Below are 24,439 nucleotides of genomic sequence, written 5' to 3' on the forward strand. Positions count from 1 at the left end.
TTCCACGCCCAACCGTGGACTTCCCTCCTTCTGCCTGCACCAGCCACCCTGCCACCCAGCTCTGCCGCCCCACCCCGACAGCTGGCAGTTCACACTAGAGCCGGGCCTGACCTTCCCTCCGGAATTCACACTCTGCCTTCACTCCAGTTCCCTCCTCACTTTTTTTTTTTTTTAAATCCTCACCCAGGATATTTCTCCATTGATTTCTTAGAGAGAGTGGACGATGTGAGAGAAACACATTGATTGGTTGCCTCCTGCATTCGCCCTGACCGAAGCTGTATCCACTGAGCCAAACCTACCAGGGCACTCTTTCTGTCCTCGTTCCCAGTAAAAATCCCAGAAACAGGAATTTGAGTTCCAGTTCCACTTTCTTTTTATTTAAATAATCGAAGCAACAGCCTTGGCACAGCAGAGGGAAGCTGGGTTGGGGTGTGTAAGGGGTGGCAGCGGTGTGGCCTGATTGGGCAGTGGGGTGTAGGCAGAGCAGTGACTGGGTCACTGTGGGTTCCCCGACCCCTAAATCAGGTTCAGCAGTCACAGCTGCGGGGTTGGGGGCATTATACAGGAGACATCAAATAGTTATGTCTCACAAGTCCCAGAGACCTCAGGGAGAGGGGCTAAGTCAGCCCCCTCAAGTGGCAGGGCCAGGGCATCCGTCAGGGGTCACGGGGCCCGGAAGGCATTTTCAGCAGCCCCAGCGGCTGCATTGGCAGCTGCGGTTCGCACCGCAGGATTGGAGAAAACACCAGCCGCAAATTCTTGCTGGGCCTTCTGAAAGCTGGCACCTGTGCGGCGGTACAAGGAGTGGATCTGCAAGTAGAGGACAGAGATACCATAGCACATTCCAGCCACTGCTACTCTACTCCGGCCTAACACCACCGCCACCACTCCCCGGCCTGCTGCTCTCGATTTCCCTTCTTGGATCCCCTCCAACACACACACACACACACACACACACACACACACACACACACCCCACAATCACTCCCCCTACCTCAGAGGTCCATTAGCTCAGAACCCGCCCATCAGCCTGGCCCTCCCCAGTTCCTCCTGAATGTTCCACCCAGGCCCCTAGGGACACATGATCTCACTCTCCTGGCCCCACCTTCCACACAGCCCCTCACCCGCTTTAGCATCACAATTCCCAGCACAGCGATGCCAGTGAAGAACAGGGCGACCAGGAGCATGAGCACAGCCACAGCCGTGTTGGTCTTCAGCACCACCAGGGCGGAGATCCAGCCACTGGAAGGAGGGACAAGGATGTGGCAGTGAAGAGGGTCTGCTCACAGCTGGGTCTCTGTCTTCCCAACTTCTCCACTGGTTATGTCCCAAACAAGCCCTATTCCCACCCTTCCCATCGACAGTCACGCCTATTAGTCTGGCAGCTTTCTATGCACCACATTCCCAAACTACATCCACTCTCTTCATAGTTTAGACCCACTTTCTGAACTACTTCCCAGCTCTCCAAGCTCTTCCAGACATCCTCACTCTAAATAGACTCTTCTGGCCCTGGCTGGAGAGCTGTTGGTTAGAGCATCAAGGCTGTGAGTTCGATCCCCAGTCAGGACACATACAAGAACCAACCAATGAATGCATAAATATGTAGAACAACAAATCTCTCTCTCTAAAAGTAAATAAATTAAAATACAATAAAATAAATAGACCCTTCTGTTGAAGATTCTCCCTCTGCTCTTCAACTGTGATTACATATACCTCCTCCAGGAAGCCTTCTCAGATTGACCTTCTTCCCCTCAACCTGTGTCTGTCTAGAGTTCTGTCTGGGCTCTCTCTATCCTGGAAGTATGTCCTGTCTCTCTCTGTAAACCAGCACCTCCCAAGGACAAAAACCACATTTCCTTTTGCCGAACAACTCCCACCCAGTACCCTGACTTGGTCTAGAGGACTGGGGGGAAGGGCTGAGGGTAGACAGCAGCCTCACAGACCTGAACCCCCAACCTGGGATGCCAATGGCCTGGAGGACAAAAAGCACATCCTGGGCGAAGAAAATGAAGAAGAAAATGAAGAAATTGAATGAACTATCGCTCCTGCAAGGAGAAAAAATGGGGAGAGTGGGAGAATTAGTGCTGGAGGAGCAGATAGTGGGGGTTCATTCCAACTTCCCCGTCACCCCAGCCCCCAACTTACCGGAAAGCCTTATACATGGGGCGGTACCAGCAGACGAAGGAGCAGGGAGTAAAAAGGATGATCCAGAGGATGGAGAGCCCGAAGCCGGCGCCATTGTTGGTCTCCACACAGAAGCTGGCCAGGCAGGCGAGGAAATTCAGGAGAAGAGCCAGCGTGCTGCCTAACAGATGGAGGGACAGGGCGACGGCTCTTTCCGACCGCAATGAAAGCTCCTTCCCGTGCGAGCCCACCCGATGGCCCTCACCAAATGTGGCAGAGAAGGAAACGCAGACCACATCTGCCTTTACACAGTCCTCCACAGGGGACCCAGAACGAGCAAACCTCAATCATGTGTAATCAACCCCCTTTGAGAAGACAGTTAAAGGATTCAGAATACATTTATGCATGAGGACAAGGGAAGGTAATCGGGCAAAAAACACACATTTGCTAGAAGGCTGGAGAATAAGTTCTAACTTGTATAAAAGGACTAACCCAGGAAGATCCTAGAGAAATTAGTCTTAACTATTAAAGAGAGGTAAAGTGTATAGTTCTAGTTGAGTGGGCTCCAGGGCAAGAAAGATGTACAAGTTACTACTTGTACTCTTTCTCCAAATGGGCTTCTTACTACTCACACATCCAGAGATAGTACATGGTGGATACTGTCTTCTGAAATTCTTGTGGGATCTCCATGGAGATGTCCTGGAAAAAGCAGGGCTGAACTGGGCAAAAAGAAGGCAGAGGGGGCCAATTGTTCTGTCGAGCTGCAAGGCACAAAGAGAGCAGAAGTGAGGCCGAGACCAGTGAAGGAATCACTCCCGCTTCCCCTCTAGGTCCTCTATTCTAGCTCTAATCTGGGGTCCAAGGAGATGGAGAGAAATAAAAACAATGAGGATTACTATTTACAACTTTTAAGCACGGTGCCAAGCACTTTGTATAGATGATCTTGTTTAACTCCCACAACAATCCTGTCAAACAGGTACAAAAACTATTCTCCTTTTACAAGTATGGAAACTGAGGCACTCAACATTAAGTAACTTGCCTAGGAGCTCACTATTGTTAATAAGCGATAGCGCCCAAATTCAGACTCACAATTTGGCTCTGGTGCCCAAGCTCGTAGGTGTTTTGCTCCTTAGAAACTGTCAGGCCCTATCAAGGACCCACTTACTAGCTTTGCCCCCCAGGGCAGCATGCTGCAGCTCTCGCTCTCTCCGGTCCAGCTCCTCTGCCTTCCTGTTGAGCTCCTCTTGCTTCTTGAGCAGCTCTGCTGTGGCTGCTGCAGCTGAAGCCTGCCCAGGCCGAGCAGAGAGATTTGAGTCCTGGGCCCCAGGGCTGGCCCGGCTTCCCAACCACCATCCACACACCTCCTTTACCTGGGTGCTGTAGGAACCATAGTTCTTGGGTTCTGAGGGGCTGAGCTTTCTCGAGGACTGCGAGGGAGCTGAGGGTGGAGGCAATGGAGCTGGAGCAGGGGCAGGAGGCTCATAGGTTGATGGTGGCTGTTGGGTTTAAAAAGACCTTACAGATCATCTGGTCCCTCACAACAGAGGAATCTAGAGTCAGCCTGAATACCTTCTGACCCAGAACTCATTCCCTAGGTAGCAGCCCCTCCCACAGTTGTTAGAAAGCTAGTTTTTATGTTTGTCAGAGAACTCCTTTACAATCAGCAGCAGCCCTCATCACCCCTCACATCAAATTCCTTAGCCAGAACTCAAAGCACTCATCTACATATACTTCCGTAACTTTTAAAAACTCTATTTCCTGTTCCAGTGAGACACTTATGTCTAGTTCTTGCCTTCTAAGCAGAGTGTTTTCTCACCTCTAACCAGCTGCATACTTTATTTTTTTCAAAGCAGCCTCCCCAGACAGAGCCTTGGTTATGGCCCCGCCAGGGTCCAATTGGACGGATCGTTAGCCCTGGTGTCTCCAGAAGAATTAAGCATCCCATGGCCGCTCTGTCAGGGAGCTAAGGTCATGGTGCTTGCTTCTTCCTTTGCTTGCAGAAAAGGCCCCTGTACCCCGACAGAGTGGGCTCATTGGCACACCCTCCCCTTCCTTGCAGTCCTGTGCTCTTCAGAATCTCACCTCTCGGGTCTCAAAAGGGTTGTAGACGTCAAGCGTGGCATACTGCGGGCTAGGTCGGTGCTGGATCACAGCTGGGTCCTGCGGGCAGAGACCAGAGGCTCAGCTGGCACCTGATACCTCACAGGGGCCTCTTCAAATTGCCTGTGGCTCCAAGGACTGCACCTAGGAGGCCACGCTGTTGTCCCAACATTTTCTCCAAATCCTTCACCCCTCACTGCCAGTACCAGTTTCTTAGAGGGACAGGGCCCGCCCCCCAGGGTGCTCAGTGGTCTGGAGTCACCGTCACCCTCACGTGGCGGCCCTTCCAAAGATCAAATGTCAAGAATGGGAATACAAATTAACCCCATCCTCCGGAACCGGGAAGTCAATCCTGTTGCCCAAAGGAGGCCGGCGCAAGTCACCTGAAAAGGGTTGTCAAGTTCGCCGGGCTCGGCGAAGGGGTTTCCACCGTCTGTGTTTTGAGCCATAGTTGCAACCACGGACTAGGCCGCCCCCTGCCCTCCACGCCCCTGGGGCGGCACTGGGGGCAGCAGCGACTCTCAGCGTTCCCTCCGCTCACTCCGTCCGCCCCGCTTCGCTGTGCACGGATTGGCTGTACCGACCGGAAGTCTCAAGGATCCCGCAGCAGTAGCGGGTTACGCCTGCGTCCTGGCTAAAGGAAAGGCCGGAAGTACCCCACGTGACTGCGCTAACCCAGTGTCTCTAACCAGTACCACCCCTTACCCCACGTGACGCAGCCCCACCAACGAACTACACCCCCCAAGAGGCTTTGCGTGACAATCCTGCTCAGTCCGTCTCCCGAGATGTATGATGGGAAGTCTTTCCCCGGTGGTGGGAGCCTCAGAAGCCCAGTTGTGCAAGTTTTTAACCTGGTTTCTGGCTGGACGGTGGGGGTCCAGTCTAATGGCCCTAGTAGTTGAACCCCCTTCGCAACCCTCATTATTCCTGATCAAAGAAGTGCCACCTTATGATCCCTCTCCATTCTAACGTGCAAGAAATGTTATCACTCATTACCCTTCCCTGAAACAAACCAGATAAACTGGTCGCCTGATTAGTTAATTTTAGAGGGTAAGATGAGACTCCCTGCTTACCCAAACTCAAGAAAAGTTGCCAATCTTCTCATCCCTCCACCCCAGCATCGCCAAACCTCAAACTCTGGGGATGGAGGTCAGATGAAGCACTTCATTTTATTTCACAAAGACTATACAAAATTCTTTATAAAATATGGGCTGGATGCCACCTGGTTACCTCATTCTGCCCCCATCCAACTCAACTGTCAAGGGGCAAGTGAGGGTGGGAAGAGTGTAGAATGGAATAGCATTATGTACAAGGCAGGGTACAAGCTCTTTCATATTTACACTATTTCACATATTCACAGGTATATAGGGAGCCAGGAGGAAGGAGTGGGCTCCGGTTCTGTTCTCTTGTATAAAAAAGCACCAGTGTCCTGGACTGGACACCCACTGCTGCTAGAGATGCAGGGGGGCCCAGGGTCTGATCGTCACCGACTGATATCCCGACTGGAGTCCCACAACTTGGCACTGAGTGGTTCAGCCCGGAGGCGGGTGAAGAAAGGATGCTGAAGAGCTTCACCCAAGGTCAGACGCTTAGCAGGTTCATACTCTAGCATGCTTTCAATCAGATCGAAGAGCTGGTGGTGTTCCTCGGCCTCTGAGGTCAGATACCGCTGGTGGTGGAGGGCAGGAAAAAGGTGAGGTACGATGCCTTACAAACCCTGCCTTCTACAAGGCCCTAGCTTCAGTCTTGGAAGACCAAGGCTCTGCTTACGAACATTATGAATACTACCTTCACACGACCACATTGTGACCAACTCTGATATTACAGCTTAACCTACCTTCGCACTAGGTACTGCTTCATACTCTGAAAGTTCTACTTGTATATTCTTGTCAACTTCGTAAATTTTCTTTAGCTCCACATTAAAATTTAAGCTCTTCAAAGGTAATTTATTCTTTTTTTTTTACCCAAGGAATCCAGGACATTGCTTTGATCTCTAATTGGCTTAAGAAGGACATGGCTGTCTAACCTCCTTCCCTCCAAAAAACCACTCCCTCTTATCTCTCTTCAATTAACCAAAAATGTCTTCAGTATTCCTCCCCTTCTTTCCCAACTCTATGCTTGTGAAATGCTTTCCAGAGGCAAAACACCCTAAGAAAGAAGGGACCTCTGGGTGGTGGGCACTGCTGATCCCCAGCCTGGCTCACCCGCAGTGGTTTGCAGTTTTCTCGAACGTAGCGCCCAGCTGATGTGTTCTCATCCCAATCCAGGCGACCCCGATAAAAATATTTCTGCTTCCTAGAGGGGAAGGGGAGGTTGAGGAATCAGGAGGTTCCTCTTACTGTGGGATAATTCCCTTATTCCCCCATCTGAGCAGCTGGGGGAGGGAAGGTGTCAAAGAAAAAAGAAAATGTGATATTGACCATTTGTTGAGAGAAAAGGAAAAGGGTTAAGTCCCTCCCACTCAAAGTTCACCTTGTTTTTCGGGTCATCCGGGAAGGGATTGGACCCAAAATCCTTTCCATCATGGCTAGATGCTCTCTGTTGTCATGGGTCTAGGAAAGGAAGCCAGAACTGAGCATGGGACTGGGAAGGGGATGCTGAGGACCAGCTGCCAGGAAAATAAGCAATGTGGACGAGTAAGCAGGCAGGTCCTCAGCAGACAGGGAATCGGGGATGAGAGTCCCAGGTGGTCATATAATTACTTACTTGGAAGAGGGTGAAGCCAACATAGTACTCAAAGATGATGCAGCCTATGCTCCACACATCACAAGGCTGTGACCAGCCCAACTCTGGGTAGGAATATTGGAGGGAAAAGGTGTTATGAGGTTTAGGGGGTGCCACCCTCACCACCACACCTGCTTACACACTTGGACATCCTTGTCCTTCCCCCTTACCAAGGATGACCTCTGGTGCTCGGTAGTGGCGAGTGGAGACAATAGTACTATGGTGTTCATGGTCAAAGGTGGCACTGCCAAAGTCTACCACCCGCACAGCTGTGCTCTTCACGCTTCGCTCATCTCGCTTCTAGGAACCAAGCAGGAAAAGAATGAACCTCTGCACTACAGCCTGAGATGCCATTACTATCCTCTGAAGTGGTTCTGAGCATTAAAAAAGTAACTTTGACCTGCTTCTCTGCCCCCCACCACACGCCAATCTCTTGCCTTACAGCCTCCCCATATCTAGCAGAGTACTTTAGGAGTTGAGGAGGAAGAGGATTACGGAATAATTATGGGATAGCATGCAAGTCTCTATGCATCAGAAGGCTATACCCAAGTGACTGGTGTTTTTCTGAAAATATATAACATGTTGCAAAGAGAGGGAGAGTTTCCTTTGGAGATCTCCATGAACTCTAGAGTTACGCAGGGAACTGAGCTTTCTTTACAAAGAAGAGAAAGAAGTCCAGAGCAAGAACCTTAAAAGCATTTCCACTAGATTGGAAAGTTATCTGAGGTTCTTTTTCCAAATTCTCTTCCAATTGAAGTCTTCTTAAATCTCTCCCTTTCAATCTCTTCTGGTACTCTGGTTTTACTCAGTCAAGAGCCAGACCAAGAGAAAATGTGGGAGCAAGAAGTAAAAGGAGGCCATACAGGGTTAAGAGAAAGGCAAACTGACACAGCAGCCTGCCCTCACTGGCCAAGGGGAAACCCTATCCATCTTACCTTCTCAAGATTGTAAGTGAGCTCGTAGTCTGAATTCACAAACAAAATATTTTCAGGCTTGAGGTCCGTATGTGTCAGCTTGTTATCGTGGAGGACTGCAGGGGAAAAGGCCAGGTCACGGTTGGTCCCGGCAGCCAGGGCTAACTGGCACCAGCTAACCCTAGGCTTGGTCACCTAGCTCCAAGCTGGTGAGGAGGCAGGTTCAGAGTTCCTAGGTTGCTTTCTGTTTTACATCCAAATGAAATGCCTGGTCTAAGATGCTCTATGCTTATTAACGTAAGATATGTAAATAATTCTCAACTGAAGCGTAAGGATAGTTTTCTATAGCTTGTATTTTTGTACTGGTTCTGACATAGGTATATCAACTCTGCAAAACTGTGTTGTTATGAACACTCAAGAGGAACTATGTACTAGTCTGGATTCCCTACTTGACTCCTTGGCTGTGCTACTCTCTGCTTCCACCTGCTTGGCTGGGAATGAAGAGCATCTCAGATTAGACACATGTAAACCTCTAGCTTGAGTCGACCTTTTGTCTTTGTGCTTGCTGCCTGACTTACACTTCCCAAGGAAAAGAGGTATTTAAGTGCTTTGATTTCAAAGGCTTTGTCTTCCAGCTCCTGCTTGGTTAGATGTGGAGTAAGCCAATCAGTGATGGTGAGGACATCAGTCAAGGAGTTAAGTCAGAAGAGGAGATGTCAACATGACAGTGAATAATAGAAGTGCAGATAATCAAGTTGACTGCTTAGGGGCTTCACCAGTGCACAACTGAGATAGAAGAGGTCCAATGGAGGCAGGGGCTGTCCCAGAGTCCACCTCGGCCCACCCCACTCACACTTGACAGCCTGGCACAGCTGGAAGGCCATGTGGCGCACTTGGTGGATGGGGTAGGGCAGGTAGTTGTTGTCTTTGAGGAAATCGAAGGTGCTAAGGCCCAGAAGCTCAAAGGAGATACACATGTGGCCATGGTAGTCAAACCAGTCAAACATCTGGACACAGAGGCTGGGAAGAGAGATGGGGAAGGGGAATGTCTGATGAGCTCCCATCTGCTCACCACCCCTCCAACAAGGTGGGATGCATAGCTGTTGATTCCACACACTTGTATTACCAACAAAATTCAGTTCCTTTAGGAAATGGTCTTTCTGGTGGACTCAAGAAGAGAGGTACTACCTGGCAAGACTCAAATCATTTTCAAAAACTTTACATAGTTAAAAAAACTCTAGTTGCTGAAGTGTTGTTGAGTGCCAGGCTCTCGTGTTGACCTTGAATTGTCAAACTGTCATTCCTAAATCCAGACCCCACCTCCCATTTCTGAAATTCACTATTAGCCACCATTGGGCCCATGTTTATACCTATTATCTTTTTATGTGTTCACTTAACACCCTTATTACATATTTGGCTTACAGAACGTGTGTGAACAGAAATACTACATATAAATGTCGGTGGCCTCATCAGCATAGTTCTAAGTATTAAAAGCTCAATTAGCTTTTTTGACAAAATGTTAATTCTCAGTCTCAGGGTCATTTCCAGGGCAGATCCCTACAGAGGCCACCCTGGGCTGGAGACAAACTGCAGAGCAATTTAACTGCCCTGAAAACAAGGGAAATGAATTGGAGACTATCGCAGACCCTCCCTTCCTACTCTAATGTTCTACTACTCTAAGATGATGAACAAAAGATGAATGGATGAGAAGGTCTAGGACTCCCCCGCCGGCCTAACCTAGGTTGGGGAGGTTTTCCTGTATGGGGTGGAGCCTCAGACTCCCCACACACTCCTTCACTTGCTTACTTCTTGTTGTCAGGGTCCTTCTCATTGATTTTCTCCAGGACATTGATTTCAAGTCGAGCAGCTTCCTTGTACTTTTCCACATTCTTTATGATCTTCAAGGCAACTCGAGCCCCGCCCCTGTAGGTTGGCAGAAGAGGCTTTTGCTGGGTTCTTGAGAACATCTCAGATTGAATGGGGCTGTCGGGGCATAAAGAACTCCTACCTTTTGCTCATCAGTACATAGGCCCCAGATAACCCTCACTACCTCTTTATGCCTAGCAGGTATGGGGGTAGGGTGGCTGACAGTTACCTGCGATGGTCGACACATTGTACAACTCTGCCAAAGGTCCCCTCTCCCAACGTGCTTACAATTTCATCTGAAATGAAAAAGAGCAGGGTCGGGGAGAGGGAGGGAGAGAAGGTGGGGAATGAGCTGAGTTGGAAGGAAAAAGGGACAGCAATCTGGGGTGAAATGAAGGATGGGGGAACAGATACAGATGGTCACAGGGGAAGAAAACCCCTGTGTGATTCCCACCACCTTTAACCCAGGGGCCATGAGAGCTGGGAGTGGACAGCAGAGGTCAATTCTCAACAGCAACTCAAACCACCCAGATAAACAACACCACTGAGAAAAGGCAAAAGAGACTGTGACTTGGGTTGGCTTGGGACGTTAGAATGGCTATGGGACCATTACAGGCTATAGGATTGTTACGATTTGGCTTGTACATCGCTCTTGTAGCCAGTCCCCGACGTGGTAGATGAGGTGGCCCTCAGCGTCGTCCTCTACACTCTTGGCTCTCCGGCTGCTGTGCTGCTGTCGGGGGGCGGGGGGGATCGGAGCAAGCCAGGTGTCGGAGCGGGGGCCGGAGGGAGGCGGGGTGGGTGGTGGAGGGGCCACCGGTCACAGGCGCCCAGCCAGGGGGGACAGACGATGATGGGGGACAGTGGAAGGGAACACGTCAGATGCAGTAAGGCGGATCGGGGTGAGAAGAGAGAGCGGCGCATAACCCCAAGTCCCAAACCCAAAACGGGAACGAGGAGAGGCACGGGCAGAGCAGAGAGGTGGTGTCGTTGTGCCAATGTCACCCACAACCCCATGCTCTACACAATGCCCTTCCAGGCAGGCACCAATCTCCCCTTTCCCCCACCCAAGCCCACCTCCTGAGGGGGCCATGGAGCCCAGGGCTTGGGGGAGAAAGGCAGTCCACAAGCAAGGTCCCCATTAGAGTGCAGGCCTCCGGGGCGGGGAAGCGGCTCCCTGCACAGCAAGGCCAGCATGCCAGAGAGGCACTGGGCTCACAGATGCTCTGTGCCCATGCACCTCTAAAGCAGATTCAGGGGCCCTCCGAGAGTCGCAGAGCTTTCAAGAGAGACGGACTCAGTGCCCACCTCAGAGTTCATGCCCCACGAACCAGCTGAGCACAGGATACTTCTCACTTACCAGGGTCCCAGCGGGCTGAAGGGGAGGGGGAGGGCCTGGGCTGCACTCACCGAAGATGAGCGGCTGAAGGTCCGACTGCGCCGCCTCCGCCGTCTGTGCTTCCTGCGGCTGCTGCGCTGGCTGCGGTAACTGCTGTTCTCCCGATGATACTCGTAGGAATGCCGGTAGTCCGTGTCATAGTAGGCATCTCCCCGATCCCTGCTGTAGTCATTGCGCCTGTAGCTGCCACAGTATCGCCGGTCATACGCTCTCCGGTCAGAGGAACGGTCATCATAGCTGCTGTTGGACAATAAACACCCATTAGGTGCATCTGTTCAGGCCACATTCCTTGCCACACCCGTGACAAGGTCCTCCCTCCGTGAGGAAAGAGTACTGCTGGAGAAATGGCTCCCAGACACCCATCAAGTCTCTGAGAGGACTGAGGACCAGAGAACTGAAGTAACTAAGTGCAGAGGAGGAATCACCACCTGCATGTCCCCAAGACATCTCAAAAGACATCTGCAGAACCACATCCTCTGGGGGCCATCTCCTTCCCTCCAGTGATTTAATGGAACACAGCCATAAGCCTTCCCTCCATCCAGCTTTGCTCCAAACTATCCCTAACCCATCCCTCCACCGAATACGCCGCTAAGTTATTAAAACCAGGCAAACCTAACTCTGTCTTGTCTATTAGCTCTCTAGCAGCTACTTCCAGCCCCTAGCCTTCTGCATTTGCTTTCCCTTCAACTGGGACACGTCACCCTTATATTTCAGATGAGTTTAGATGTCACACATTCTGGGAAATTTTCCTTGAACTACACATCCTGTCCTAGTCCAACCAAACCTGCTCGGTGCTTCCTCAGCCCTTTCCCATACTGCCTCTATGATAACACTCTTGATATCACAGTGCAAATGCCTTACTCTGTCATCCATCTTGAGCATCACCTTCACCCAGGTGCTCAGCAGGTAACCAATAAATCTTTCTTAAATGAATGAATGAGGGAGTGATCTTTAGCACAAGGTCTCACCTCCGGGAACGAACGTGGTAGCTGTCTTCCCGTCGATGCCTTCGTGTCCGGTCACTGCTACTTGACCAGGATCGGCTTCTTCGTCTCTTATGCTTTCGGCTTCGATAGTGTTCATGGTAACTCCCCCGGCTGCCTCGTTCTGAGGAGTGGTACCTTCGGGGATGAGGCATCTGGAAGAGAAGGCAAAGCAGAATTAGTGGGGAAGTCCCCTTCAAGGACTGGATGTTGCAGAGGTGCCTAGCTGCTTTCTTCTCTTTGATTTCTATCTCTTTTGACCACCCACTGTGCTTGAAACTCCTCCTTCATGGAGTGTAACAGTAGTCACTAACTCTGGTTGAAAACTCTAGGTAGCCTTCCCGAACTCTCCCAGTCCCTTAAGTACAGCCCCCTCGGCACACTGCTCTCCTCTGATTTTCCACAAACATGGCTCCATGAAGACCTTCAGGTCTGGGCCACAGCTCATTACAGGCGAGATGGTGTCACTGACGGGAGGCTGCCAGAGTGGCTCCTGGGCTGAGAGCTAAGACAGATCTGTGTCATGCTGAGTTCCTCACAGCGCAGCGGAGGAAAGCTTTAGTATACTCTATCATGATAAATGCTGACAGTTATGCCGAGTGTCCACCATCTGTGTTCTGAGGGCAGGAGGCCCATTGGCCGGGTCTCTACATACAGCAATGCATACGAAATATAAACAAGTTCTAGGGACCTGGTCTAGCTCCTTGACCTGCCTTAACTCTTGCACCTCTGGCCCAACACCCCGTGAGAGGTTTTAATACAGGAGGCCCCAAGCTGCAGTCAGCGTCCCATCTGGCTTCTCCCCTTTTTGCTTAGGAAGTACGGAATAACTGTTTTTTCATTAACATCAGCACTGCTTGTCTAAGAGCCAGTTCCCTTCCAGTTATTGGAACTGGAATGGCATGGTGCACAAATCCTTTTTCCCTTCAGGGAATGAATCAGAAATCACGGTCACAATCCAGGAAGAGGAGGCTAAGAGGGCATAATGAAATGAAATAGGCCTAAGGGCAGAAGTCTTGGTGGTGGTGGGGGGGAGGATTAGGTGTGCAAAGGCCAATGACTCCAAAATCTGGCTCCCGCTGGAGGCTCTCTCTGCCCCATGTCTTCAGATCCAGAAGGGGGGTAGTTCATTCGTTCCTGGCTTAACAGGGCTCATAGAGAGCCAAGAAGATACAAGCGCAGTATACTTGCAGGTGACCCAACATCGCTCAGCCACGCAAATGTCACCCCACCCCCCGGAGACCGCCACCGAAGTTCCCCACAGGCCTCTCCAACAAAGCATCTCCGGCCTACAGCCTTCATCAACTTGTGCAGCTTTATTTTCCCTTTCTTACTCGGATGATCCAGAACTAACTTCTGGAGTCAAAGGCTTTCCGTTTCCTCCCAGTGACACGGCGGTGCCTTTCCTCTCTCCAGCCCTGGTGCAACTCTGACATCTCGCCTCGGGAACCACTCCCATCCCTGCTCCATCACCTTCTACTTGGGTCGTTCCCAAGTTTCCTACAGGTCTCCCCAGACGCACCTCAGGCAGGCTCCCTTCCACCTCCCCTCTGCACGCCTCACCTCCGCCACTTCGCAGGTCGTGACCCTCTTCCTCCCCGCACCTCGCCCCGGTCCCTCGCCCCCGATACACCCCTACCCCGCCCGCCCCGCGGTCGCCATCTTCCCGCGCGGCCCCGCGGCCCGCCAGCCCGCGCGCTCACCGTTCTGGCGGCGAGGCCCGTGCGCTTGTCCCACAGGAAGTCCGTGATGGCGGCAGCACTGCGGCCGGGAGTCCCGGCACCCCCGCGGCGACGAAGTGCGGCTCCACCCCCCACCCCGAGACCCTGGGACCTCCCGCCTGGTTCCCGGGCTCTGCTCCAGTCCCGCCCGCCCCGGCTCCGTCCCCGCCCCGAGGATCCGCTGGGGGGCCGCTCGCACCGCCCCCGCCCGGGGCCCGGTCCCAGCTGGGTCTCCGGCTCCGGCCTCTCCGATCTGCCGCTGCCACCGGGAGCGAGCACGTACGCACGCACGTTCGGCGTCGCTTCCCAGTTACCCCCGGGCTCCGCCCCCAGGGCCGCGCACGCCACCGCGTCCTCGTCCCGCTCGCGGGCGTCCGCCAGTCCGAGTGCAGGATGCGCCGGGCCGGCTCCTCGGCGCCTCGCGTCCTTCCCCATCCCTCCTCCATCTTTTGCCCCTTTTAGGAGACCTCGCTGACTTCGGTTTGGAGGTTTAAAAGAAAGGGCTGTTATTGAGGGAGTGTCGCCGCTCCGCAAACCTCTTTAGGCTTGGTGGTGAGGTCTGCTTCTCCAACATAGCCTGAAAATATCCAGTTCTTAAAGCAGCTCGGCTACCTAACCCCAGCAAAGAGAGACCCACACACACACCTTTTGTCCTAAACACAAACTATGCACGTGTGGATTCAGCCATTCGGGAGCATGGCTGTGAGGGTAAGGTTTGAGGGGATGGAGAATCGGGTGCCGAAAAAGGCGCAATCACTCTGGACCTGTATATTATGTACTTACACATAATATGAGGAGTGTACGTTTACTGAATTGAAAAGAGGAAAGCGAAGGGGACCTTGAGACAAACTGGGCAGTTACAGACGCTATAGAAGGAATTGAGGAATAGAAAGGGAAGTGAGAAAGAAGCTGAGGATAACCACATTAAAGTCGGAATATCAGAGGGGAGCTGGGATGGAGGACTGTCAGATGGAGATTAGATCAGTTAGCCAGAAATGGTTTAGGAAAAGTTCCCTAAAATGGAAGAGGAAGGGTCAGGAGGGGCTAAGAAGACAGAATGGCAAGTTCACTTCCTCCTCCTAGAACACTTTCCCAGATCATCGTTCACTCAACAAGCATTTACTGCGTGTCCGTTATGTGTCCAGCACTGTGCCAGATTCTCCAGAGCCTCACAGTCTAATGGGAGAAAAAGACCTGTAAAGAGATAATGAGCCGAAACCGGTTTGGCTCAGTGGATAGAGCGTCGGTCTGCGGACTGAAAGGTCCCAGGTTCGATTCCGGTCAAGGGCATGTACATTGGTTGTGGGCACATCCCCGGTAGGAGGTGTGCAAGAGGCAGCTGGTTTCTCATTGATGTTTCTAGCTCTCTATCCCTCTCTCTTCCTCTCTGTAAAAAATCAATAAAATATTTTTTTTTAAAAAAAGAGATAATGGCAGCCTTGTGACAAGAATGGTTATGAACAGTGGTGGCCTGGACACTGTCGGAAAGTTCTAGACTAGACCCGACCTGGGGAAAGGAGATTTGGAAATGTGTCTCTAGGTTTCCTAGAGGAGATGAGATCTGAACCAACTCCTGCATCCTCAGCATCCATTCAGGGATGGGCAGAGTCGCATGTGGTGAAGGTTGGCAGAAAAAAATCAGAAAGTTAAAAACCAGGGTGAGCAGTGGGGCGAAGAGAAGAAAGGAATATGCCTAGAGAGTGCTGAGAGAAAGAAAGTGGAATACCGGAAGTTCATGAACAAGAGGGGGGAAGACGAATATCAAAAGCCATTCCCCACCTCTTCCATTGGTCCCCAATTCCTCGCCCTCCTCGGTCACATCAGCTACAACTCCCGTCCGGTTTTCCCGCCACTGGCAGGCGGCTCCACCTCCCTGGCGCTCAGTGAATAAAAGCCCAACTCGAGGCCACGCCCTCTCCGTGGCTCCGGCTGCGTTTTCCGTTTTCCCTTCTCCTCCTCCACTTGAAGGACCGCCCCTATTCGCCAAGCCACGCCCATCTCGGAGTCCCTCCGGGATACCGGCACTGTTGGCTCCGCCCCCTCCGGGGATGGCGCTCGGACGGCCCCGCCCACGCCTGCCCTGCCCAGCTTTCTCGCGGACCTCGCCAGGGGGCGCAGCGCACCCGGCCCGCCGCTGGCGGGAGAGTGTCCCCCACACCCCTTCTGCCCCGGGCGCCGGCAATTCCCAGCCCACTACGCCTCTGCTCGGAGCCTGCGGGGCTGCGCCGGCCCGACTCCGGGAGGGGCCGGGGCGTCCCCAATGGCCGCGGCAGGGTCTCGGAGACCTAGTGTGTAAGCCGTGGGGCGCCATGGAGGCGGAGCCGCGGCCGACGACGGGGCCCGGCGACCCGGCGACCCCTGGGCTGGAGGCGACGCCTCCTGCTGCCCCGGCGCCTGCGACCGCCACCTCGGGTCAGATCCCCGGGTCCACGTTCGGACCCGAGCCCAAGAGGAGGCAGTTCGGGACGCTGCTCCAGCCCACGGTCAACAAGTTCTCCCTTCGCGTGTTCGGCAGCCACAAAGCTGTGGAAATCGAGCAGGAGCGGGTCAAGTCCGCGGGGGCCTGGATCATCCACCCCTACAGCGACTTCCGGTACTGGGGGCCCGGCAGGAGGGCGGGGGACCCACATCCCATTTCCACTGCGGAGATACGGGGATTGGACCCGCCCCACTCTCCACGGTCATTTCATTTCCAGCCCAGGGATCCCCGGGTGGGGCGAGAGAGTCACTTCCACCAGCCTCGCCTGGAATTCTCAGTGACTTCTCAGGTTGGGGCCGCCGGAAGAGAAGCAGACACGAGAGACCTGGATTTCCCTTTCAGGACCCCAGCACCCCACCTGGACCACATGGACTCCTGGAGTTAGGGATCCTAGCCTTCTCCAGTACTGCTTGCTGGTGATCTGGGAAATTATGTCATATTCCAAGACTCAGGGTCAGCCTGAGAGAAAAACCAGGCTCCGCTATCTTTCCCCCGCCCCCCACTCCCATCCCCAGCACCTGCTTAGTTCGGCAGGGCAGGCTACCAGGGAAAATGGGGATTGTGGGGGGTTGGTGGCGGGGCTGGGGGGATTGGGGGGGCGTTCTGACAGCAGTCCGGGTAGCTGTCCCTGGTGCTGAAGGCGGGATGCGCCGGAGCAGGGCTGGGACTCACAGCGTCTGAGGCTGCAACACAAGGGCAAGGCTACCACCAGAGAGAAAGGACGAAGGGTGGGGCGGAGCCATTTCGTAGTCCCCATCTGGCTGTACCTTTACATCAAGGGCACTAGGGGAGGACAGCTGCCCTGTCCTTGAGGGAAATGAAGGACAGCGGTTGGTTGAGGTGAGGATGGTGCAAAACATACCCAACCTAGGGAGTGAAATGAGTTGAAGGGATGAGGTGTGCATCAGGAGTCTGGAAACACAATTGGAGACTTGGACATCATCTTGAGTGCACATTCATATACACTCCCTAAATGTTCCTTTCTCCCATTGTTCCTGCTACTCCCATCTTCTTTACTACCTCATTCCCACCCACCATGCACCTTTCCTAGTCTCCTAGTTTGCTAAATCTGTGGATCTCCCTCCCTTCCCCCATTTCACCCTCAACTCTATCCCCAGAGGCCGTGTCTCCCCCTTATTATTGTGCTTCTCTGTCCTCTCTACTGTATCACCCGCCAGGCTTGTGACTGCCTGTGAGTCGGGCAGTGAGGTTGCTCTATGGCTAGGAAAACCCTCTTTCTCTCTCCTCTCCCACTTCATGGTATAGGATTTCTCTTGTGGCCCAGGAGGGAGAGGAAGAGGATTTGTTGTTGATGGACCGAAGGTTCGCAGGTTCAGTTGGATTCCCGTCAAAGGCACATACCTCAGTTGCAGGCTCCCTACCCCCGCATGTGCGGGAGGCAACCAATTGATGTGTCTCTCTGTCTCTCCCTGTCCATTCTCTCTAAAAACTCAATGGAAAAAATATCCTTGGGTGAGGATTAAATAAATAAATAAATAAATAAATAATTTTTGGGGTGTGTGAGAGTCATTCATATTGCAGAAAGTGGCTGCAGTTGGATGAGTCCACAGTTGTATAGCATTACAGGGCATAACTATATTCTATTTTTCTACTGATGGACATCCAGGTTGTTTCCAAACTTAAAGCTGATATATATATATATATATATATATATATATATATATATTCTTAAGTGTCTTTATGGTATTGCTGGGAATGCAAATATTTGACTTTACTAGGTAATGGCAAACTATTTTCCTAAATGGTGGTCCCAATTTACACTCCCATGAGCTGTAAATAGTTATCCCTTTTTCCGTATCCTTGTCCACCCTTGGCCGGGTCAGATTACCTGCTGTTAATCTAGATGGCTGATGAAATATCATTGTGGTCCTACACCCTATCCCACCCCCACCTTAGGTTTTACTGGGACCTGGTCATGCTCCTGCTGATGGTGGGGAACCTCATTGTGCTGCCCGTGGGCATCACCTTCTTCAAGGAGGAGAACTCCCCGCCTTGGATCGTCTTCAATGTCCTCTCTGACACTTTTTTCCTGCTGGATCTGGCGCTCAACTTCCGCACGGGCATCGTGGTAGAGGAAGGCGCCGAGATCCTGCTGGCTCCGCAGGCCATCCGCTCACGCTACCTTCGCACCTGGTTCCTGGTTGACCTCATCTCCTCTATCCCTGTGGATTACATCTTCCTGGTGGTGGAGTTGGAGCCACGACTGGACGCTGAGGTCTACAAAACAGCGCGGGCCCTACGCATCGTGCGCTTCACCAAGATCCTCAGCCTCCTGCGGCTGCTCCGCCTCTCCCGCCTCATCCGCTACATACACCAGTGGGAGGAGGTGGGGCGGGGAGGTGGGCAGGGGGGTCACAGACTTCTCCGAGACAGTGCTGTGGAGGGGGGGACTCCTGGTGACTTTATGGGGTGGGCAGATGTGTGGAGCTTCCGAGGTTGGCTATCTCCAAACTTGGTGAGGGAAAAGCAGGATTGGAATGGGGGTTCAGGGGATGGGGACCCGAGATGAGGATGGTGGTACAGCAGCTGGACAAATACCTGAGGGCTATTTGGACTCTGGGGGGAAGATGTGGGAGGAGAGCTAGTAATGACAGGGTGGGAAGAGGCTGGAGTGTCAGCTTCAGGGCAGCAGAATTTAGTGGTTCTTTCCGAGTGTGGACTGTGCAATCTCATGGCCTGGGATCAGATACCAGTTCTACTATTGACTATAGATGAGGCTTGGTTTTCTCTCCTATAAAATGAGAATGTTAAATATACTTACGTGTGATAAGGTTATAGGATTAAAGAGTTAACACCTGTAAAGCACTTAGAATGGTGCTGGCACGTAGTACGTTCTTAGCAAATTACCTATTATTATTGGAGAGGGAGAGGGCTGCTGGAATTCATTCTTATACACATGCCCTGGTGGCATCACACTATGAAATGCCCTCTCTCCTCTTTCCCAGGCTACACCGAGGTAGCTTGTGCAGCACACCTCTGCTGTGACACTGTGATTCTGGGCACATGATTGGCAGCGGTTTCCCTATCTATAAGATGAGAGTAGTAACACAGCCTACTTTGCATTCGCTAGATCTGTGTGCTGTAAAGCTCTGTACAAATCATGACCACATTTCTTAAATTCACGGGGCTGGGGCTAGAGAGAGAAGTTCAAAGAGAAATTTGCAAGGCTGGGGATGGAGGAGACGGTCAGGAAGGGTTCCAGTCCACAGTGGCCCCTCCTCGGAATCCTCAGATCTTTCACATGACCTATGACCTGGCCAGTGCTGTGGTTCGCATCTTCAACCTCATCGGGATGATGCTGCTGCTCTGTCACTGGGACGGCTGTCTGCAGTTCCTGGTCCCCATGCTGCAGGACTTTCCTCCCGACTGCTGGGTCTTCATCAACCACATGGTGGTGAGATCTCCCCACAGCTCTCCTCTCCTGGGCATTCTAAGGGCTCTCGTGTCTGAGTAGTGGGTGACCACAGGGGGCAAGAGATGATGGAGAGGTGACCGAGAGAGAAGGCAGGAGTGAGGAGGTGGGGGAGTGAGATGAGGCGGGCAGAGACCCAGAGGAAGTGTTTGTGTGTTGGAGGGAGAAGACAGGGAAGGAAACATAGGCTGAAACTGAAGTCCCTAAACTGCAAAAGAGGCCCCTTCTACCTCGGGGCTCCCCAGGACCAAACTTAAGTGCCTCCTAGGAGACAGATATGAAATGAATGGGGTAGGCAGAAGGACTAAAAGAGAGAGAAAAGGGGTCAGGAGGAGAATGAGGCTCTGAGGACCCTCTGCCCACCTGTGCAATACTTTGTTCTCCAGAACCACTCGTGGGGCCGCCAGTATTCCCACGCCCTGTTCAAGGCCATGAGCCACATGCTGTGCATTGGCTATGGGCAGCAGGCACCAGTAGGCATGCCTGATGTCTGGCTCACCATGCTCAGCATGATTGTGGGCGCCACCTGCTATGCTATGTTCATCGGCCACGCCACCGCCCTCATCCAGTCCCTGGATTCCTCCCGGCGTCAGTACCAGGAGAAGGTCAGCAGGGACAGGAGAAGGAAGGGGTGGGCATGAAGGGGTGCTGGAGGCTGGGTAGCTGAACTGGAGGCCCGTTTTGATACATACTCCTGTGGTTCTCTGTGTCCATGTCCATGTGTCTCATGCCCCTGTGTGTACCTTTTCCTTGTGTGCTCCTATACCCCTGACCTTGGACGCCTCCCCTGCCTGTGTCTGATTCTCTGACTGTGCTTTGTGTCCTCCCTGTATCCACCATTATCCATACGTCCTTCTGTGGCCTTGTGGGTCCCCTTCTACCTCCTTGCTTCACTTCCCTGGATTTGGTCCATGTTTGTGACCTTCCTCCCCACACACCTGCCTCCACTGTTCTGGCCCCACGTCTGTCTCTGTCCTCTTTCCTGTGGCCATTGGCTGGCCCTCCAGTACAAGCAGGTGGAGCAGTACATGTCCTTCCACAAGCTGCCAGCTGACACGCGGCAGCGCATCCATGAGTACTATGAGCACCGCTACCAGGGCAAGATGTTCGATGAGGAGAACATCCTCGGCGAGCTGAGTGAGCCACTTCGGGAGGTAGGACTGGGCACGGCCCTAGAAGGGGCTTTTCAAGGACCTGGGCTTCAAGCATGGCATCTGGGGTAAGGGCTATTGGTTAGCAGAGGGCCCCAGGGGAAGCCAGGCCTTTGGGGGGGTGCTTTCAGGGGCTAAGGTCTTTCTTGAAGTTCATATGGGGGTGAAGTGTACATGGGGAGGGAGGGCAGGGGTCTCTGTTTGGGAGGATGGTCCTTTGAGGGCTCATGGGAGAGGTCTGAGGGCAGGAGCTTAGGGATGGTCCCAGGCCCACGGAAGCATCCTCACTCTTGCAGATCATGACCCAGGGGTGGGGCCTCTGGAGACAGATGAGCTGGATGGGGGCACCTTGGGACAGGGGGCACAGAGTGCCTGACAGCCCCCTCCCCTTCCCAGGAGATCATTAACTTCACCTGCAGGGGCCTGGTGGCCCACATGCCGCTGTTCACCCATGCGGACCCCAGCTTCGTCACAGCGGTGCTCACCAAGCTGCGCTTCGAGGTCTTCCAGCCGGGGGACCTCGTGGTGCGTGAGGGCTCCGTGGGCAGGAAGATGTACTTCATCCAGCACGGGCTGCTCAGTGTGCTGGCACGTGGCGCCCAGGACACCCGCCTCACTGATGGATCCTACTTTGGGGGTCAGCAGGCCTCAGGGAGGGTGGGGGGAGTAGAGCAGAGAATGGAGGGCACCTGCTCCCCTGGATCCAAATCCCTGCTGGCCATGCTGCAGAATCACAGTGTCCAACCCCTCCCCAGCCGGCCTACTTAGAGTCAAAATCTCTGGGCCTGGAACTCTGTATTTTTAAGAAGCTTTTGAAGAGATTCTGATGCAATGCCAGGTCGAACATTTCGAGGCCTTTTAGAACCCATAAGTGGTGAGACCCGAGGATCCTCTGAGATGAGGGACAGCGAGGAAAAAGCAGTGCTGTCCCAGGGGCTTCTCTGGTGGCCCCCTGCAGGTGTGCCCCAGGGGCCCAGCCTGTGGCAGTGCAGGTAGTTCTGCCAGCTGGTGCCCACAGTGACTTAAAGCTCAGATAACCTCTCAGTCTGCAAACCACCCGCCAGCATTTCTAGCGTGTTGCCCTTTGCCCTTTGGCACTGTTCTCGGCCTGGGCTCTCCTGCGTGTTCATATAAAGCAGTGGAGGGGGTAAGAATTTAAGGGGAGTGGAATAACTACAGGTGGGGGCCAGCAAGACCTGCCTGAGTGTCAGCTTTAGTTTGGAGACAGTGAGGACGATAATTGTGTAGGTGTGAAGAGTGACAGTGCTTGAGCATGTAGGGACCCGGGGGTGGGTGAGCAAGCATTAGTTTCTCCCAACTGGGAGGAGCCTGAGGCCGCGGGGTCAGCTGCTGCAGGCCCGTGAGAATGAGTTCCGGGGACTGGTTCTGAAGGCCTCCTCCCAAATTCGCAGAGATCTGTCTGCTGACCCGGGGCCGGCGCACGGCCAGCGTGCGGGCCGACACCTACTGCCGCCTCTACTCACTCAGCGTGGACCATTTCAATGCTGTGCTCGAGGAGTTCCCCATGATGCGCCGGGCCTTTGAGACCGTGGCCATGGACCGGCTGTGCCGCATTGGTGAGGCCTGTCCACCGAGTCTTCTCTCGGTCCAGCCTGGGCCCTTACCCATCTGCATAGTAAGAAGCCCCATTGTCCCAGGACCCAGCCTTTAGTGCTCCAGTGTCACACCCCAAACCCCCGCCCTCCCCCACCCCCGTCCCAGAAAATGCCCCCATAGGCCTTTCAACACCGTGGCTCACTGTCCTGGTCACTCAGCATCTCCTGCCCTTGGAGATACTGCCCTAAGTTCCCATCCCGGGGCCTCCTTCCTGAGTCCCTGACCCTCACCATCTCTGATTCATACTCTCACCGCTTGACCCTTCTCTCCACTCTGACATTCAGCCTTTATCTTGGATTCCCTCCCTATCCTCACTCCTCTCTCTGGGACATCCTGTAGGTAAGAATTCCGTACTGCGGCGGAAACGCTCCGAGCCAAGTCCGGGCAGCAGTGGGGGCATCATGGAGCAGCACTTGGTGCAACATGACAGGGACATGGCTCGGGGTGTTCAAGGCCTGGCCCCGGGCACAGGAGCTCGGCTCAGCGGAAAACCAGTGCTGTGGGAGCCACTGGTGCATGCGCCTCTGCAGGCCGCCGCCGTGACCTCCAGTGTGGCCATTGCCCTGACTCACCAGCGGCAACCCCTGCTCCTCTCCCCCGACTCTCCAGCCACCCTCCTCGCTCGCTCATCGGGCTCCCCAGCCTCCCCGCTGGTGCCTGTGCGAGCTGGCCCTCTGCTGGCCCGGGGGCCATGGGCATCCACCTCCCGCCTGCCTGCCCCACCTGCCCGAACCCTCCAAACCAGCCTATCCCAGGCTGGGCGCTCCCAGGTGTCCCTGCTGGGCCCTCCCCCGGGAGGAGGTGGACGGCGACTAGGACCTTGGGGCCGCCCACTCTCAGCATCCCAACCCTCCCTGCCTCAGCGGGCAGCAGGCGATGGCTCTCCTGGGCGGAAGGGCTCAGGAAGTGAACGCCTGGCCCCCTCAGGGCTCCTGGCCAAGCCTCCAGGGATAGTCCAGCTCCCCAGGCCCCCAGCGCCTGAGCCAGCCACCCCTAGGGGCCCCCAGCTCTCTGCCAACATGTGAAACCCCTAGGTAGGCTCTCAGGAGCAGTAGTGAGTACCTGAAGGCAGACACCTCTTGGGGAAGGCCAAGAGGATCTGAAACACTGCCCTATGGGAATATCTCCCCTTACTGCCAAAAAGATAGTTTCTGTCCTCAGCTCAGGCACCCTGCAGCCTCCTAATCCATTCGCCCATTCAGCAAACGTACTGAGCGCCGACCATGTTCACGCACTGTGTCTCCACTGCCAAGTAGAAGTGACTCCAAGCCCTCGGCGAAGGTATCCCCCCCCCCCACCACCACCCCGCCATGGTCCTGCCAGGTACAGGCCCAGGCCCATGATCCCACCTTATTAAGCACAAGTACTTGCCACGGCCATCACTGCCAAGTAACCAGATGTCTGTCTCTCTGTCCGTGACCCTGCAGGGCCTGCCTGGAGGGGTTATCTTCCTGTCCTCCTAGCATAGCTGGCCCCATGCTGCCAACAAACGTTTAGGGTCACCAGTGTGGCCATCCACCTTCACTGCCATGTGCAGGACCCCCTATCTATACCCCTGGGTGGGAACACGTCTCCTGCCAAGTTCCCGGCACTGTCTCTGGTAGAACTGTCTCTTCGTAAACGGGGAGCCACCCCTCCCTGTGTCCCTGCCCCACTGGTGTCCCCCTTGAAGCTAAGGGATGTTCGGCACCTCCTTATTTAGTGTACCAGCCTCGATCCCCCAGGTGAGGGGGAAGTGGCTGAATCCTTAGATGGCACTTTTTCTTTCCTTCTTCCCTTATTTATTCAATTATTTAATAATTATATTTATTCATTTGCTAATTTCATTTATTATCAATTCCTTTTATTCTCCCATTTCTTTGTCCATCCCTCCCCCTCCTCCTGGGAGGGAACAGGAAGGGACAGCCCCCCCCCCCGTCCCCCCCCCA

The 24,439-nt window shown here is 53.6% G+C and overlaps 2 protein-coding genes across 9 annotated transcripts; one reads left to right on the top strand and one right to left on the bottom strand.

Annotated features, from left to right (window-relative positions):
* Nucleotides 1–349: 349 nt before the first annotated feature.
* On the bottom strand, nt 350–15,745 carry LOC307093154 (dual specificity protein kinase CLK2). 8 transcript variants are annotated; one of them, XM_079760984.1, is made up of 20 exons: nt 15,611–15,728; nt 12,096–12,265; nt 11,139–11,367; nt 10,374–10,461; nt 9,958–10,024; nt 9,669–9,785; nt 8,716–8,882; nt 7,884–7,978; nt 7,119–7,248; nt 6,931–7,013; nt 6,697–6,776; nt 6,429–6,519; nt 4,207–4,284; nt 3,495–3,620; nt 3,290–3,410; nt 2,757–2,885; nt 2,146–2,305; nt 1,944–2,045; nt 1,125–1,242; nt 350–810 (listed from the first exon to the last, which is right to left on the bottom strand). In XM_079760984.1, exons 1-20 carry the CDS (start codon nt 15,617–15,619, stop codon nt 664–666), a joined length of 2,307 nt encoding a protein of 768 aa, XP_079617110.1. In that variant the 5' UTR covers nt 15,620–15,728; the 3' UTR covers nt 350–663. The 8 variants fall into 8 exon arrangements, with proteins under 8 accessions (XP_079617110.1, XP_079617108.1, XP_079617106.1 ...); XM_079760980.1 differs by lacking the exons at nt 350–810; nt 1,125–1,242; nt 1,944–2,045; ... (3 more) ...; nt 3,495–3,620; nt 4,207–4,284 and adding an exon at nt 5,038–5,893 and having other exon boundaries at nt 10,374–10,458; nt 11,139–11,364; nt 15,611–15,745; XM_079760979.1 differs by lacking the exons at nt 350–810; nt 1,125–1,242; nt 1,944–2,045; ... (3 more) ...; nt 3,495–3,620; nt 4,207–4,284 and adding an exon at nt 5,039–5,893 and having other exon boundaries at nt 11,139–11,364; nt 15,611–15,745.
* A 263-nt stretch (nt 15,746–16,008) lies between these two features.
* HCN3 (hyperpolarization activated cyclic nucleotide gated potassium channel 3) lies at nt 16,009–24,394 on the top strand. The gene is made up of 8 exons (XM_079760943.1): nt 16,009–16,424; nt 18,228–18,657; nt 19,564–19,725; nt 20,130–20,348; nt 20,751–20,897; nt 21,291–21,531; nt 22,307–22,471; nt 22,851–24,394. Exons 1-8 carry the CDS (start codon nt 16,141–16,143, stop codon nt 23,534–23,536), a joined length of 2,334 nt encoding a protein of 777 aa, XP_079617069.1. The 5' UTR covers nt 16,009–16,140; the 3' UTR covers nt 23,537–24,394.
* Nucleotides 24,395–24,439: the final 45 nt, after the last annotated feature.

Source organism: Cnephaeus nilssonii, assembly GCF_951640355.1.
Source record: "Cnephaeus nilssonii genome assembly, chromosome: 21".
Classification (NCBI taxonomy): domain Eukaryota; kingdom Metazoa; phylum Chordata; class Mammalia; order Chiroptera; family Vespertilionidae; genus Cnephaeus; species Cnephaeus nilssonii.

Coding starts and splice junctions, on each gene's coding strand:
- LOC307093154 (XM_079760984.1), bottom strand. Junction 7,014..7,118: donor AGCACCAGAGGTCATCCTTG/GTAAGGGGGAAG, acceptor ATTCCTACCCAG/AGTTGGGCTGGTCACAGCCT. Junction 2,306..2,756: donor CATGTACTATCTCTGGATGT/GTGAGTAGTAAG, acceptor TCCATCTGTTAG/GCAGCACGCTGGCTCTTCTC.
- HCN3 (XM_079760943.1), top strand. CDS start 16,141: ATGGAGGCGGAGCCGCGGCCGACGACGGGGCCCGGCGACCCGGCGACC. Junction 16,425..18,227: donor CACCCCTACAGCGACTTCCG/GTACTGGGGGCC, acceptor CCCCCACCTTAG/GTTTTACTGGGACCTGGTCA. Junction 19,726..20,129: donor TCTTCATCAACCACATGGTG/GTGAGATCTCCC, acceptor TTTGTTCTCCAG/AACCACTCGTGGGGCCGCCA.